The 17,524-nt window shown below is 40.6% G+C and overlaps 1 protein-coding gene across 10 annotated transcripts in view; it reads right to left on the bottom strand.

Annotated features, from left to right (window-relative positions):
- Positions 1-17,420, bottom strand: part of LARP7 (La ribonucleoprotein domain family member 7) — a 31,904-nt gene extending 14,484 nt beyond the window's left edge. The window contains exons 1-11 of one of the 10 annotated variants that reach the window (XM_027658959.1): positions 17,302-17,420; positions 13,600-13,808; positions 12,109-12,209; positions 11,895-11,978; positions 9,601-9,765; positions 9,016-9,124; positions 8,005-8,385; positions 7,356-7,485; positions 4,907-5,055; positions 3,894-4,015; positions 1,448-1,607 (exon numbers count right to left, since the gene is read on the bottom strand). In XM_027658959.1, coding sequence (XP_027514760.1) covers positions 1,448-1,607; positions 3,894-4,015; positions 4,907-5,055; positions 7,356-7,485; positions 8,005-8,385; positions 9,016-9,124; positions 9,601-9,765; positions 11,895-11,978; positions 12,109-12,209; positions 13,600-13,807 — 1,609 coding nt within the window. In that variant the 5' untranslated portion in view covers position 13,808; positions 17,302-17,420. Of the gene's footprint in view, positions 1-1,447; positions 1,608-3,893; positions 4,016-4,906; positions 5,056-7,355; positions 7,486-8,004; positions 8,386-9,015; positions 9,125-9,600; positions 9,766-11,894; positions 11,979-12,108; positions 12,210-13,599; positions 13,809-14,510; positions 14,591-16,813; positions 17,031-17,301 lie in introns of those variants that run through there. The other 9 variants (XM_027658958.1, XM_027658960.1, XR_003530255.1 and 6 more) reach the window with 9 other exon arrangements.
- Positions 17,421-17,524: the final 104 nt, after the last annotated feature.

Genomic DNA, 17,524 nt, shown 5'->3' with positions numbered 1-17,524 from the left:
GAACTCTGTGATAGGTTGCATGGTCTCATGGTTCAGCTACAGGGAAGTCTCCCAAATGTATTCCTGCAAAAGTGAAGCATGTTCATATGACATTCACCTGAATATCTTTAGTAGTTAAGTCTTAAAAAGTAGAATATTACTGGGAAAGATTTAGTCCCTGCAGCAGGGAGCATTAAAAGATTCCTTCCTTATTCTTATTCTCTCACCTTAGGCCAGGGAGGAAAACTAAAATCCTTACTGGGAGTTCCTTGTGCTTTCCTGGGAAGCTTTTCCATTCTTATTTCAATGAGCAAGTTAGAAAAAAAAAAATAAATCTTAATACTATGAATAGAATGCTCCTACAGTGTAGTACTTACTCCTAATCTCCTACTACACTTTTATGTAAAGACTACAAAACCAGAGACAAACAATGAGAGACAAACTGAGAGCACTCAGCTGTAAAAGCCAAAATTTAAAAGCTGTTTCTGGATCTCTGGAGCACAGAACACACTGGAGACAAATGTATCCCCAAATGACAGGAGCAGCATTCACTGAGTCTTAAACTCGAATTAACTTTGATATTACCATGAGGGTTGATGCTTCTGTTACAGCTTTGCATTCTGCAATCCTGAATTGACTTCATGGGCAGTTTATATCCCTGCACTCATAAAACTGGACTTCAAGTGAGGATCTGTGCAGGAGTGGAGTAAAATCTCAAATACACAGATGAGGGAATCTCATCTGCTTTTTTTTTGCACATTTAGAATTTTTAGTGCATGTCTAGAATTTAAAAGCTTTATTGTGAGAGACTCGCTCTTCTTTCTACCTCTCAATTCCATAGAGAGATTTTTCTACACTTGGAAAACTAATCCAATCCAAGACATGAAGTAATTTCAGAAAGAAGTAATACACATTAAAATGAAGTTCCAAAGTAGAACCAGGGGAAATTTTTGTGTAAATACAATTCAGAAAAAGGTTTATTCTGACCTAAGTTATCCAACTTCCTGAAAAATCAAGATCAATTAGTAGGTAAGTGCTAAACCCACTCTTAAGTGTATCCATGCTGTTATACCCTTGTCCTCTTATTTCACACATCAGTTCAGTATTTAAGTCTCTTTAAAATTCTTTTGCATCATCAGAATGTTCTACTCATAAAGCTGACACGTGAATTAAGTGCATTTCCACTGAAAGTGAAGCAAATCAGTCAAAAAAACCCAAACAGAATTAACAGCAAGCAAAGTTTATTTTTCTCTGAACGGTGGCATAAAACCCCTTAGAGTTTTACTCATTTCACTAATGGTAAAATTACCCCCCAAAAACCAAGCAGCCTTTTCCCCCAAACCAAGATATACAAACACATCCTAAAGCCACCGGGTGAAATGGTCCTTTCCACAGTAATTATTCCACAGTCTTCTCCTGCACATTAAAAAGAAAAAACCAAAAAAAAAAACCAACAACAAAGTCTTACCAGTGAGAACTTCGAATTTGCAGTTGTTTTTGATCTGGATCTCTTTGTGGGATTTCAGGACAGTCTGGGCATCCTCAGGAGTCTTGAAGCGGACGTGACATTCGGTGTCTCCCTCCAGCATGTCAACATAAGCCACCTCAGCCAGCACTGCCAGAGCATCCTGGCAAAGCATGAGGGAGAACACACACCATAAATCAGCCCTCAGAAGGAGAATACAATAAAAACAGTGACTTTTGACCATTCCATTTGGAGGTCATTAACATTTTCAAAAAGTAGGAGGCAGTAGGTGAACTCTGTCGTTTAATCCATCAGTCTCTTGTCAGATAGTTTGGAGTTAATATGTTTTCCTAAGGAGGTTATACCTGAATTCTGATTTATGAGCCTGCAACATCTACCCAGCTCTTCCTGCCATCCAGCAACTTCAAGCAGTAATTTCTGAAAAAGTTGGTATCATTTTACTAAAAGGAGCATCACTAATTATCTGTTTGGGTTTTTTTTCCAACACTGTATCTGACTTTTTTATAAGAAGCTAATTATTGGCATACTATAACAATATCGACCCCACAGAAAATATAACACTTTATTCATCGCATTAAATATATAAAACCAAACCCATTTATGGCAGATTATCTGAGAAATGAGTAGTAAAGCAACTCTGTCTTTATGAAGTGACCCCTGCCTGATAGTTTGCACTGACAGCTAAAGGAAGAAGAGTCACAAATGTTCTTGCAGATGAAGTATTTGACTTGTAATTCCTGCTGTTAGGGAAATTAAGCACCACCACACACATTCCTACTCAATTTGGTTCCCAGCAGGCAGCTCCACTAAGATGCTTCCATTCAGGAACCACACACTGCTTTTAACCCTCCACTACCGAGGGCAGCCTTAAAACAAAACAAAGGTTAAGTGATAGCGCTGTTAAGATCATTTGAGAGCCACCAAAAGCTGCTTTCCAGCCTCACCCCGGTATCCCAATGTCATGACTGCATGGAAAACTACAAGGAACCAAAGAGTTCACTGGAGCTGGCAAACGTGAGCAGCTCTGAGAAGCACCTTAAGAGTAAAACAGCGAAGAAGTATAAAATGAAAACATGGAAATAGTATTTGTGGCAGTTTTATGATGGTCCAGTAACACAGCAAAGCCAGGCTTGGTGGCAGTTCTGCCTTCAACAGTTATGTAACCAGTATGGCCAGGGGAAAAAAAAACCTCCAAAAAAGAGTTAGTTTTGTACTCTTTTAATAGTAAGTTTTCCTCCTGCCCACACCACATTAGGGTGTGACACAAACTTTAAACAGTGAAGTATATTCTGCAGTCCAGGGGGCCCTCAAAGGTTACAGGGACAACTGCCACATTCCCTCAGTCCTCTCCAGCACTCAGACAACTGCCTGCAAATCCACCAGATAAGGCTGATTAGGTTGAAACCTCACCATCACTGGGTTTTCAGGGTGAGAGAGTCTCTCCTCTTGCTTAGGTTTATGCACACAAACCTCACACACTTGCCAGTGACTCGAAATGGCCTCCTCAGTTATAAATTTCGTTTGAGAAATCACCTCAAAACTCCCCTTTTGAACCATGTGAACCACTGACCTAAGTGCTCTAGATATCGAGTTGTTCAAATTCTTTCCAGTTGTTATTCACCCAAAAGTGCAGTTTGTGAAAAAAAGTGTCCTGTGTCATACATGGAAACTTCAGCATCTGGAAAAACGCTGTTATTTCCTTTGGAAAACTTGTAATATTTCCATTTCAAAAGGATGCAGCTTAAAACTGGTGTTTTCCTTACAAGGAAATATTCTGCTTAGCACATGTAACTTTTGTATCGTGACATCACACAAAATGGAAGGTATCCTAGACACTTTTCAAGAGGAAAAACAGCACTTGGCAGAGGGGAAAAAAAAAAGTGACTGATTTTACAGGCTCTAGTGAAATGGAATTTGTCACTGTAAAGTTATTATTGGGAAAAGAAAAAATTGTGGGTTTGGGTTTTTTTTTTGAGAGAGAGCATTTTCCTGCTCCTTAATTCCTGTTAATGGAATTAAAAAGTTATATACTTTTATATTAATTGAAGAAATATTTTTATAGGTTTCTTGTCAGGATAACTGGCACAGTGATTGATGCAGAGTTCTGTATTTGTGCCCAACTCTTGTTAAACTGGGAAGCACTAGAGAGCTCCTTATTTTTGTCCATATTTTCATCATAAACTTGACATTGCTGGAAGCACACCCAAGCCTTGTTTTCACTTTGAAACATCCTCTTGTGCCTATTTCGCCCTCAGAAAATCTCTCGTTCTCGGGTAGTAGACAAGAATCTGTATGCAGCTACTGGCCAAAAAGATTAAAAAAAAACCTTCAGCCAGCCTGGGTTAAGTGGTATTCCATATTCAAACATTTGGGGGGCACAGGGAGAGAGGAAGGACCAACAGCTTCCCTGAGGTTACAAAGGCATTACCTTGATGTGCTTCCTGCCCGGCAGGGGCTCGGTGCTAATGATCTTCACAATTACTCCGCTGACGAACTGAGGCCCCATTGTGTTGGCCTTGGCGGGAGGGGCACAATCTTCACCGGTGGCTGCTCGAGTTAAAAACAGAGGGGGAATAAAAAAAAAAAAACCACCAAAAGAAAGTTTTAAAGTCTGCTAAACTGAGAAATTAAAGTTATGCAAGCGCAGAAGTAACACGAGGTAAACGAGAGTCAAATATTGTTAGGGCAGATGAGCTGTGGTTTTTTAAACCAAGGTCAAGATTGTCCAGAGGTTAAAGTCAATGTAAGTAAAAAAAAAAAAAAAGAAAGACCACTTCAAGAAAAGAATCTTACAAAGGGTTTTTACAGTCCACAGTGTCCTTATAAGAATATTTTATATTCAATTGATTGTAGTTAAACCTTCAGTTTTAGAGCAATCAAAAATATGCAGACAGGCACTGGAACACAAGTGTTGAAGTTTGTGAATTTTGCTTCTTTTCACAACAACAACAGAACATCTCTATATCCAACAACGGTAGAAGTTTTAATATGAGGACATAATTACAAAGCTCCTTTTAATCATAAAGCAGATAAAGCCCAATTGCAAGATGACTTTTTTTTTTTAAATGAAATAGTTTTGTGAATCACTGCAGGTACAGTTAAGCCAAAGCAAATCAGGCCCGAGCTATAGCCTCAAAAAAGCTAATTCCTGATTTACCTCTAAAGCTTTTAAAATTACATTTACCTAAAAATATCTTTAAGCTTAAGAAAGGCCACTGGAATATGCTGAATTGGATTGTTTGGTCTTTATTTATAAAGCACCTCAGTCCCAAATACATCTAAATACAGGGGGGACGTTGCTTTTAGTATTTGGCACTCAGAGAAAGCACCAGCATTTCAGAAAATAAAACCACGTGGCAGCATTTCTGCAAGATCAATATCTTGGATCCCTTGTGTTGGTGTAGTAGAAACATGAAAAAACAAAACCAAACCCAGGGTTACTTTTGTGATTTTGCGATTTCTGGGCGCAGGATTCCGTTTCCATCTCCCCCGCGGGCTCAGGTTTGATTTGAGACATGGTTTTCTTTAACGAGGCCATACTGGCTTTCTGCAGGGCCAAATATTCCTGCTTCAAACCCATCCACTCGGTCCTGTAAGAGGCGACACAGGCACAGCACAACAAACAAGAAAACTGTGTTTAGAAACTTAATGATGATTTAAGAGTTTACAAACAGCTTAAGGCCGACTCGGTGAACAGTTGAAATCATTAGAGATCTTCCTGCACTTCGGTCAAATTAAACCTTGTCCACATCCAAATTTTTTATTATTTTGCTTTCGATTTCGTAAGCCAAGAGAGTTCCAACATGCCCAACCTATCATTCCAACGGAGGGACTCCCAAATTTGTTTTAAGGATTCGGACAGCACGTAGAACAGCTCGGTAAACTTGTGTTTTTCACTGGAACCACACAGAGCACAGGCACTAAACTCAGAGTTAATTCAGAGACAGTAAAGTCTGAATTCACTGAATTAGTTCACCGAACCCGCTCCTGTGTCACTATATTAAGAATCACTCATTTATTTTCTGGAAAAAAAATCATTGATGGAAAATCAACAGCTGGTTAAACCCACCAAAACCCCGCCGAGATAAGGACATTCCTTACCATTCAAATGCATTTCGGTGAAAAACTACCCCCCCCCACGGCACCAATTTATATATTTACATACATTTAACATGGAGATGTTTCTGCAAACAGGGCGAGAGCTTTGCTCCACAGCAACACAATGCCCGCGGTGCCACTGTGAGAACGACTCATTGTTACCCTAATCTGTGCTATCAAACGGGCTGATAGAGGATTTTTAAAGAGGTGGAGGATATCTGGTGGTAATGGTTTTAGCTGTTAACGGTGACAACTGTATACTTCAAAAAAAAAAAAAAGGGATCCAGAGTCACCCAGGATCATACATTCTCTCAGCAGAGCTAAGGCATTAAAATAACAAAAGGCCCACGTACTGATTCTTGGAGATAAAAAGGCAACACCAGGCCTTGGTAGGCTTGGTATAAATACAAGCTGCTGAGGTGGAGCTCAGGGAAGAAGAGCCCAAGGGGACTCCATTAGGTAAGTATTTGCAATGCCTGTGCTCTTTTTTTAAACTTATTCTAAAGTTCCCTTTTGCTACAGTGAAATAAAATTTAACTCCAATTCTCTGTTTGTCGCAGTTTGCTCGGAGTTTTGATGGAAGAGGACAAGCACCGTCAATAATTGTGGTTTTGTGTGTGTGTGTGGACCCCTTTTACTTTAACATGGAGGTGCTTTCTGTGATATCGAAAAAGTAAGTGCTTCCATGTTTTAGTAGAGGTGAATCCTGATCCGCAATCCTGAGACATCTTATGGGATTTTGGTTTTTTTTTTTGGCTGCACTTCAAAGATTTTGAAATTCGGGAAAAAGAAGATGGAAGATTTCGGCGGGAGCAGATCTTCCTCAAGACCTTAAAATTAAAAAGTGGCTAAAGTTCATTTTAAATTTTAAAGGACTACCTTTGCTTTAACATGGAGGTACCTGCTGCCTAAAAAAGTAAGTGCTTCCATGTTTCAGTGGCGGTGGATCCTAACATTCCAAGGATTCTCAAATAAAACACATGTATGTATTTTATTGCATGGTCAAAACTTAGTATATACTTTGGGGTGGGTTTTTTTAGTTTCTCCACCAAAGGACCCCCACAACTTTAATGTGGATGTACTTTTGCTTTGCTCTTTTAATAGTAAGTGCTTCCATGTTATAGTGGTGGTGAATCCTTATTTTTTCACACATCCCTCTGAGAAACATCAAATATACCAACAAAATGTGTTTATACATAAAGCACAATTTTCATCACGGTAAGGATCCCCTCGACTTTAACATGGGAGGTACTTGCTGGATGCCTAAAAAGTAAGTGCTTCCATGTTATAGTTGTGGTGACTCCTAAAAGCCCATCAGATTTGAATTAATTCGTGCTTTGAAGAGCTATGGGAGTTTCAATCTACAGGCAAATACTGTTGCTAATGTGTAACTCTGTTGTAATCAACTGGAATTGCACTGTAGCAATGGTGTTGGACTGTCAGGCATGCATTGATTTAAAGAAATCCTAATTAAAATTATTCCAAGGGTTGGCAACATCTCTAAAGTAATTGTATGGATGTCAATAAAATGTGCAAAAAATAAATTTTAGAAATTCTTTTGCAAAAGATATTTTGCAGGAAAATACATACACCTTTTAAAATTTAAGTAATTAAAATGTGGTACCTAAAAAGCAACAACGTTACTAAAACCCGAGGTAAAATTATATTGACATACAGTAAAAATATAATACATCAAATTTACAGCCTTAACTAGAACTGAGAAAGTTTTGGTTTTGCCTTATTAAACTCACACCCTAAAACACTAAAACCTCTACCCAGTTATGTCACCTACTTGGACAGCACTCTGAGGGGGATGACTTCTTCCTCCATTTTGTGCCTTTCCTTGTGTTTCTTCTTGTGTTTCCTTTTAGCTTTGGAAAGAGATGTGTCTTTTTTATCTTTGTCGTCTTCTGCAGAAACTTCTACACAAAAAAAGTTCGGAAGAAAAAATGTTAAAAACAATTAAAATTATATGTTCTAATAAAATCATTGAATAAAAAACTGTATTTTTCTATTGACTGTTTCCAGTGCAGTTCATCAATTACCTATGTTTTATAGGTTTGTCACACCACTACACGTGATTTCAATGCAGCTTTCCTTATCTCATAGAACCAACTGGGATCATCAGCATTTTCCTTTTGTATTTTAATGTATATTTATCTATGTCCTGTGCTGTCTCAATTTTCCAAGGCTGTCTGTTAAACTCTTTAACTTACTTTCAACTCAAGCTTTATTGATATGAACTTCTTTGAACTATTTTTACTTCTGATTAGATTTACCTGCTTTGGTGTTGCAAGCTCTTCCCTATTCTCCATTCAGCTCCTCCTTGAGAAGGCTCCACACCAGGTTTAAATTTAACTGCAGGGAATACCACACACTCCTAAAATGACCTAATATATCCACTTATCAATGAACAATGACAACATATCAGAGGCAACAACCTTTACCATTGGAATCCTTTGGAGCTTCTGTTGTTTCTTCTTTTACTGGTTCAGCTTCATCCTTTTCAGCAGTTTTCTTGACTTTTGGAGCCGATGTCTCCCCATCTCCTGAGCTGGTTCTTTTTCTCTTCCCAGGCCTGCTTTCACAAGTTACCTCTGAATTTTCTGTTTTGTCCCATTTCCTTTTCTCCCTCCTGGAGGGCTGCCTTGGAGTCTCAGTTCCCTCCATTTCAGAACACTCAGATGGAGTCCTGTGTCTTTTTGGTTTGGGTGTTGGCTCCATTGTAGTGTTGGTGTTTGATTCCTTTGGCTCTGCAGCTGCCTGTGCATTGCTCTCTTTCTTCATTTTGGATTTCTTTTTTTTCTTCTTTTTCTTCTCCTCTGTGTTAAAAATACCATATTTATATGTGCCCATGGTGACACTAGATTAGATTAATTTAAGTTAAAACAAACTGGGTTGTAAATTGAGATGTCTCTCTGGCATCTCTGGGAGAGATGTAACACATTATTCCTCAGTTTTTCCTGGGCATTTTAAGAAGAGGAAAAAAAAAGCAGGTGTAAAGAAAGCATGGTTTGAAAACAAAGCAATTTTCCCCCCAGTAACAGTAGTGTAACAAAAATAGTGATAACTGTGAGGTATATTTATCATGAAGCTTATGAAAAAGATGGGCAGTGTCTCAAGTCTGGGAAATTGTGTGTTTTACACCACCAGAAAGCAGGAAAAATGTTTCAGTGATAAGGTTGCAACATCATCCCCTAAAGCTGCTTTATAAGTTACAGAGTAGATTGTATTTATTGGAACCATGCCCAGATGGCAATTCAGGATTCTTTTCTCAGCATTATCTCCCTTTTTTTCCCCCCCCAGTAATCATGAATCATGCAAAGAGGTAAAGCAGAGATGCTGTAAGAAGTTCATTCCTCTACAGAGTGCTCCTGCTGAAAGAGCAACTGTTCCACCTTCTCTGCAGCAGCTGAGGCACAAAACTGATTCAAATAACTTTAAACACTTACCTACTACAGTGCTGTCACTTGTGTTCAGTGTAGGAACAGGTTTATTCTTCACTGTTTTGGGGAAAATCCCAGGTTTCCGTGGCGCTTCTTCTGGTGGATTATTCAAAAACTTTAAAAAAAAAAAAAAAGGAAAATGAAAACAAACCATTGCTAAAAATTATGTTTTTGAAAGACTCTCCATCCAAGTTACAGCCAGCAGTCCTAATCATATTCCAGTACAGAAATACTTACAAACCACAGTGAAATACAGAAAGTTAGCCATGACTGTGCTTGTCTAACTGTTACACACTGAGCTCTATTTCAGTAAGAGAAGCAAAGTGTGGTCAACCAAATTATTGAAAAAAAAAACAAAAACCTATTATGCTTCTGTTAAGTCCCAGGTTTATTAATAGAGTTAATTTTTAAAGACTGATTGGAAGTCTGGGGGTAGGAGACAGGAACATAACTCCTGGTAAGTGAAGTTGATAAATCATGGCATTTTAGGAATTTCTCTAAGATTCAGCAGGTGAACTAATCAAGACTAAACTATTCATGTCACAGTGACAGTAAGAACAATGTTGACAGGGCAGAGGCACCAGCACTCACCTCAATAGCTTTCTCTGCTTGCTCTTTAGTTTCAAATTCCACAAAAGCAAAGCCCTTTGGGTCCCCAGTGGTTTTGTACCGGGGGATACTGACATAAACCACGTTCCCACACTTGCCAAACACCCTCTCGATCCAACTGTGATTGACATTTTTGGGAAGCAGCTCCTAAAAAAAAAAAAAAGGGCAAAAAAGATAATAGGGAAGTGATCTGAGAACAAATTCATACTTGATTTAGATGTTCATCTTCTTCCTGTGAGAGACACCAAGACCTCACCTGCAGGTGTATCTTTGCAACATGAAAAATCTTACATCCTGGTAAATTTAAAACTTTGGAGCAAACACAGGTCTGCACTGCCTCAAACTACCCACTGCAAAGCACAATGACTGTTTTATTTTTATTTTTTATTAATTGCTGGCAATGCAGGTATCCCAGAAAAGAGTTCTTGCAGGTCAGTGCAGAGTCACTGCTGCTGAATTCCTGCTGCAAGCTGCCATTTTCAAATATAGCAGTCAGCACTTGTGACAGAAGCTTTCAGGCAGCTTCTTGGATGGCAAAACTGTCTGATTTTTATTTCTATAAAATCCTTAATACAGCAACACATTTCAGCAGCTTGCAGACATCATGTCTTGAGTTCCACTTTTCCACTCTCTTGTCATACCAATTTCTAACAAGACCCAACTGAACACTTTAAAAATCCCACTGTCAAATTCTTGCCTAAACAACAGAGAGTCAGCACTACATTTTTTTTTTTTTTTCCATGGCAAGTTACTGCACTAAAAGGTTTTCCTTGTAGAGAAACATTTGTCACATTGAGGTAGAAAAATTGCATTTCCATTAACTTGGTCCGTCAGGGAAACATTTCATTATTGTTTGGTCTGAAGTTGAAAAGCCAGTTACTTGAAGCTTTAAAAATATTATGGGATGAGTTCAAAGTAATAGTAAATGTTTATGTTAAAGCATATAAAAAAAAAAAAAAGGCAGGTTATTTCAGAAAAATTTAACTTAGCAGCACTTCTGTTGTCCCCATTGCCACATCCCAGCTATTTACCAAACATTTGGCCACACATTTGAGCCGTGTACAGACAACGCAGCTCATGCCTTTTACAGTATCTTATCCAAAAAATGATACAAGACAAAGTGTTGGAGAAGTTCAAAGCAGTCCCTGTAATCACGTTGGGAAAATATTATGTCTGGCACGTCGTATTTGCACAAACAAAACCCAACCACCTTTTTCTGGGCTTTTGTTAAAGGAGGAACGATCAGAGCAATTGGGTTTCTCCTTATCTGGCTGGGCTGGTGTTTTGGCCATGATTATTGTGTGTCTATCCCATGCTAGGAATTACTAATGCAGCTGTTACCAGCTACAGGTTCCTAGTCACAAAAAGCTTTCTTGAAGAGATAAATGGAAATTCCACACTGGCTTCGATATCAATATTTAAAAAAAAAAAAAAAAAAAATATATATATATTCAACATGAAAAAAATTGCTTTACTATTTAAAAAAATGCTTTACTATTTAAAAAAAGGTTTTAACGTGCAACAGTTCAACCATCAGATTTTTTTCCAAGCTACCAGTGCTCAACAATCTGATAAAGCTGACACATCTGAAATGCCACAGTGATACAGACTTCTCTCATCAGCACAAGCTGTTTTCAGTTAAATTAAGGAATCACTCCAGGAAAGTAGCCATAGGACAGCATGCTAATAAGAGGACTTAAGCAAAAAATTAATTAGGAGGATTGTAAGGAAAAAAAAAAAGTTTAGGTATATTGTGCCTTTAAAAGAATGATGTTTGTGTGTTACAAAACCAGAGGCACTTGAAGTAACAGGTCTTATAAACAGGTTGTACTTTTTGAAGTACCCCTGATGAACTTGCAAACTCAGCCAGAGCCTGCTTGATGAAACTAATTAAGTTGTTACCACAAAGCTTTAACTACATTAATGTAATTAGTGAATCTTCCTTGGTGCCACCGGTGTTCCTCTAATGGCATTTACAAGAAAATGCCCTGTGAACACAGCAATAGCTCAATCAAATTGTGCCTTTTCTCACCAGCAGGTGAAGCAGCCCTTGGCTCAGCATTTAAAATGATTTTAAGAAATCCATGGACCAAACCAGCCCCTTCCTTGCCACAATCACTTACAGTTCTGTACTTACTGAATTCAAATTTGATTTACATAGGGCTGCACGAGCAGCAGCCCCTGCCCAGTTTACAATACTATATCTATTTTTGCACTCTTAGTTTAATTTATTTCAATTAAAGAGTTGATAAGAGGCACCTGAGGGACACCCTTACCACATAGACAGTCCGACTGTCCACATCCTTTGGCCTCTCACCCAGTGGTTGGCGTCTTCTGATTCTGGTTCCTTCCAAGTCCAGCTAAAAGGAAGGAGAAACAAGCATTTTTTCCATCAGATTATTGCCGACTTCAGCACCTCTACCGCTGTTCTTCCAGCACCTCAGCAAACACAGAAACGTTAAAACCTTTAAGATGTGAAAAGTTAAATACCTCCACAACAGAGGAGCTTTTAACTGCCCGAGCGATCAGCTTCCCATCAGTAGTTAATTTTTTCATCTTGTTGAAAGAAACAAGAAGTGATATGTCAACATCTAAAGGAAAAAAAAAAAGAGAGAGAACCAAGGTGTAAAAATTATGAAATCAGGGTAATGTTTTCTACTCAGACGATTTTCACCATCAAAATTCAAGTTTCAAGTACACCCAGATTCCTGTTTTCTTCGGTGCTACCCTTTATCAAAGGAATTTGGTTCTTTCACCTCCCCACTGATAACTGTTGTCTTTGAAGAGAAAGGAAGAAATCCTCCCTTTCTGATGCAGTTTTACAAGACAAGAACAATTTGCATTGAAAACGTGCCTCTCCTTCAAGTCCTCAATTGAGTGTTTCACCCCACACAAAGAGCCCCTGCCTGCACTTGCAACGAGTCAGGCTGCAAAAACCTTCAGAGAAAATTAAGCAGTATTAGTCTTAATAAAAATTTAGACATCCCATCTCTAGTATATCTAAACAATGTAGGATAAAATGTACTTATTATGCTATTAATTATTTAAGGGCTTCCTTTAAAAAGGGCCTGACAAGAAATAAAACTTTCCCTAAAGTTGAAGTTTTGTTGTTGGTTTTTTTTTTAAAAAAACAAACTGGCTTTAAGGTCAATATAATTGAAGATTATAGCAAGCACATAGAAAGGTACATTCCCTACATAACACAACTGGATTAATGATTTACATCGAAATTGAACAGACTCCTTAGAAAAAAATAAGTAAACACTTTTAAAAAACCCTGTTTATTTTTGTTTTGATGGAAAAGTATCACCTCTTTTTCCAGACATACTGCACTGTGAGCCCACTTGATGTAACACATGATTTAACAATTATCCTGAGAGGCAATTTACCACACATTGTACTGATTTTTACAGAAAAGACACATCAGCCACTGCAGCTAATGCACAAATTCATTTCTTCAGAATTTGGAAAATAACTTCAGGTCCAAGCTCAGTTTCCTACTCTGAAGTCACAAATCAACCACGTGGAAAAACTGTCTAAAGGAAACACTCACAGGAGCCCTGCAGGCAGATAGACAGTTTCTTATGTATCAAACTCGTACAGAAAACACACATTCAAGTGACATTTTAATTTCTGCACATCTCTACCCCAGCAGACACGTCACCTCCAAGAGCAAAATGAGCCTTGTTTGTTTATTCTTAAAATTATACAAAGAGAAAAATCAGGTCTCCCAAACAGTCATTTCCACCTGGCAGATGCCTCTAACTTAGGGCTGATTCTAAAGGAAAGGGAAAAAGGCACTGAACAATTTTAAAAACCCAGTATCCAGCTCTGATTCCTGAGTTGTTGAGGCCCATTTTCAGCACGGAACTACTGCCTTCCCTCAGGAGCACACGTGCACCTTGAAATAACTTAAAATGTAGGGATGGAAAAAAAAGGGAAACATAAATGTTAGCTGAAATATACTGAATATAAACTTACACCCATCTCTGGACTTCTCTATCTGTTCTCGGAGAAATCTGTCTTTGTGGAGATTTACATCCCCAAACCAGAAATCCACTTGCTTGGCTATATCTGCCAGCACCTGTTTAACCCTTGACCTCTTCTTCTTCTCCCTCTCCTTTTTCTGTTCAGTGCTCTCTTCTTCCATGGCTTTGTCTCTCCCTGTTTCAGTCTCCATTCCTGTCATCCTGTCAAATGAAAGGTAAAGATAATATTAGAAAACAAACAAACAAACAAACAAAACCCCAACAAAAAACTCGAAATAGTCTTATTTCAAGAAGTTGGCATTCTGGGTTTATCTTCTGCAGAAAAACAAGATACTTGCCAAAGAGAACCTACAAAAACTAAATCTAGAAAGGAGGGATTGCTGGTATTTATAGCAGGTCTGCTAATAGTCAGGTTTCTTTTAGAAAACTGGCTTTATTATGTCAAAAGTGCCAAGGGGAGTAATTCAGTAGTGTCTGATTTTAATGGCAAACCAAAGTCTGTCAGAAGCTCAGAATCAGGGCCCTAGAAATTCAAGACTAATTATAAGGAAGTGATTTAATGTACAGGTTTACTTTTGAACATATAAAACCTCTTTAATGCATTCATTAACCTGGTTTGTTCACATTTCAGTTCCTGTGGCTGAAAACTGCCAGTCACCATTTCAGTACCTCATTTCACAAGTGCAAAAAAAAAAACAAACCCCAAAAAACAACCACAGGGAAAACCCCCCACAAACCCAAAAAAACCAAGCTGCCAGGAGCAGACAGGTTTTGGAAAATTAAATTAACACAAAAATTCGAGTAATTAATGTCACAATCACCATATGAAAAGACTTGTCAGCTCTGTGCCAAGGCAGCCCCGAAGGAAACAGTGAGCAGGGCCATCGGGGAGAAAAAGCCCACCTCGACAACAGGCTGGTGAGATGGAAATGGTCTCCAAATTATTGTGCAAATCAGGCTTCCTCAGCCCGGAGATCGGCTTCTCTCCCCCCGCTGGGAGCTCCAGGTAGTGAAAGGTCAGCAATTACCTCGCAAAGATAAGCCAGGTAAAATCTCCCAGCTAAGCAAGTTCAAGCTCCACTCAAGCCCTTGAGCAAGTTTTTTATATTAATAACCAGCAGGTCGCTCAGCTGAGGGTTACAGGGAGGTGCATCACCAAGGTAAAGCAGCATTGTGGGAGATTTGAAGTGGTTGAACAGCATGAAGTGACCACATCAACAGGAGTGTGGCTCACCTACAGCAGAGACTGGTTTGGAGAAGCATTTTGAGTCATTCCCTCCCAGGAGAGAGGTTCTCATTCGGGCTTAAAAGAAAAACAGCTGCAGGCCACGTTCTGGGCTTCCCCCTCACTTGGTGCTTTAGGAAGTGAAGCTTGGAGAGAATTACTTTGGGACTTAAAAACATAAAATCATACTCAAAACACAGAGTCAAGAGTAAATGCCAGCTCTGAATCTGTACAGAAACTCAAGTAATTAACGTGGCAATCACCATATGCCAAGGTCCGGGGCAGTTTGGATTTTTCACTTGGCAGCTCTCACAGTGGCAGCACTGTTCTGATAAGCCACTAAAGTCAGAAGAAAGCAAAAGCAGCGTCAAAACTTCACCCTGATAAAGCAAAGCACCTCCTCAAGTGAAATAAAACCTCAGTGCCTCTATATCCCAGAGTGAAAGAAGGAAAAGCAGGGGGAAGGAACTCCAGGAAAGCAAAGATAATGTAATCAAAAATAATTCTACTTCACATATATTTACAGACGCTTATCTATGCTCTTTAAAAAGCAAGCATTAAACATGTCAGTGCTAACCTGTCTTTGAAACCCAACTTCTATCACTATCAACATCTAGAAAACATAGTAAACTTCGACTGTATTCCAAGGTCTGTAAGAAGCAGGGTGCAGATATAAAACACACTTTATTCTTTTAAGCACTAATGCAAATGCTTATTGGCTCTGGGCATTTTAAGTAGCAAAATGGGGCAGGTGAAGTTGGGGGATGAAAAACAGTAGTTGAAAATACTTTATAAACTTGGAAAGTGTTTCTATATGGTCAGGGGCAACACTTGTCCTTCTGGGCATTTACTGCAGAATAAATGCAAGTATTCAGCAAACCTGAAGCTACTTAAAAAGAGACACATCCTGGGATATTTTCACAGCAATGTAGACACAGGCAGAGCTGCAGCAATGAAATTTCTACCCCGCCTTTTAACAGGAGAGGAGATAAATACATGGGGACCAGCACAAATGTCTTCACCTAAAAACACTGGAGCTCCTGCTCATCCTCCATTTTAAGCAACAAAACCAATTCATCATTTTAGAACTACATATAAGGTGTTTAACAGATTTAATGAAAACTCTGTGCTCACTAACAGAAAAGGCTTTGCTTCTACCTCACAGGGACAAGTGTTAAGGCTGTTTCCAAACCCCTCTGTGCCAGTCCTGCCTTCCACCATCATAAGGGGTGGAAAGTGGATTTATCTGTGTTCAGGAAGTGACTGGACATGGTACTCAGTGCTCTGGTCTAGTTGATAAGGTGGTGACTGGTGAAAGGTCAGACTCGATGATCTCAGAGGTCTTTCCCAACCTAAATGATTCTGTGATTATAATTAAAATACAGGCCCTCAGCACCAAGTTAGGAATAGGTGGATTTACCTGTATGACACCAAGGAAGGCAGCCCAGCTCCCTCGCCTTAGTCACTACACAGTTCTCACCCTCTGGTAACTCAGGTGAATTCTGTGACCTAAAAACTAAATTCTGGTCTTTCCCCACTGGGGAAAACCAACCAATTAAAGAGGTGAGCAAGCAGCAGAGGTGGAGAACGGAAGCAGCAGGAATAAGCAGCTGGAATCGGGATGGAGGTGGATACAAAAGCCAGGCATTCTGCTGCCGTTTTTACATCTGCATTCTACCAGAAGCAATGGATATCTGTAGGAGAACCTCATCTTCTTTACCCTTCAAAGAAAGGGGAAACAGATTTTTCTAGCCCTAACTTATACTGGCCAGCACAGCAACTTGGCTAAATCGTGCTTGTGCTCAGGTACAACCACCACACATTTGGCACTGCAGTTAAGTGATAGCTCCAGTCAGTGATAATTCCAATGTACTGTGTAGCCTGTTGCTTTTCCAAGGGCACCAAGCAAAGGGATTGGCAGGCGCTGCTCATAAAATTACTCGCAGACTAACCCAAAGCGTTATTGCTCACGCCCCCCCACCTCTCAACACAGGATCCTCTCCTCCAACATGAGGCTCGACTCCAAGAGTCACCCGCGCGTCGCCTCAGGGCGAAGCCACCTCAGCACTCCGGGGCGACTCCGAGGGGACAAGGGGGAGTGAGGAGCCCTAAGGACAGGAGCAGCGAGGAACGGGCGCCGGGAAAAGCGGGACACCAGGAGAACAGGATGCCCAGGGGCGGGCGGCGCCGCAGGTGAGGGCAGGTCGGGGGTCAGAGCGGCGCTGCGCTGAGGGGAAGGGCGCCCGCCCGCCATCGCCTGAGGGGACCGACCGTCCCCCCCCGCCCCCGCCGCGAGGGGAGCGCGAGGGGAGGGGGCAGCGCGCGAGCGGCGGGAAACGCGCGAAGGGAGGCGACAGCGCCCCCTGTCGCCGCCACCACCACCACCCACAGCCCCGCACCCCGTTCCCAAGTCACTGAGCTGCCGTCGGCACCACCCAGACGCTCGCGCCTCGCTCCCAAGTCACTGACCTGCCGTCGCCGCCACCACCACCACCACCGCCGCGAAGACACTGGCTCGGCCCGCCCCGCCCGCGGCTCCTCCACGGCCGTTATCCCCGTCAGTCCCGGCTTCCCCCGCCACCCCCCTCTCCCCCTTTTAAGGGATGAAAAGCCCCGCGGCGGCGCCCGCGCGTGCACGGCGGCAGCGGCGGGGGGCGCACCCGGCCCCGCGCACACGTGACTTCCTCCCCCG

Source organism: Corapipo altera, unplaced genomic scaffold (genome assembly GCF_003945725.1).
Source record: "Corapipo altera isolate COAL_440 unplaced genomic scaffold, ASM394572v1 255, whole genome shotgun sequence".
Classification (NCBI taxonomy): Eukaryota; Metazoa; Chordata; class Aves; order Passeriformes; family Pipridae; genus Corapipo; species Corapipo altera.
Note: the sequence above shows the minus strand (reverse complement) of the source record. Positions and strands in the feature narration are given on the sequence as shown.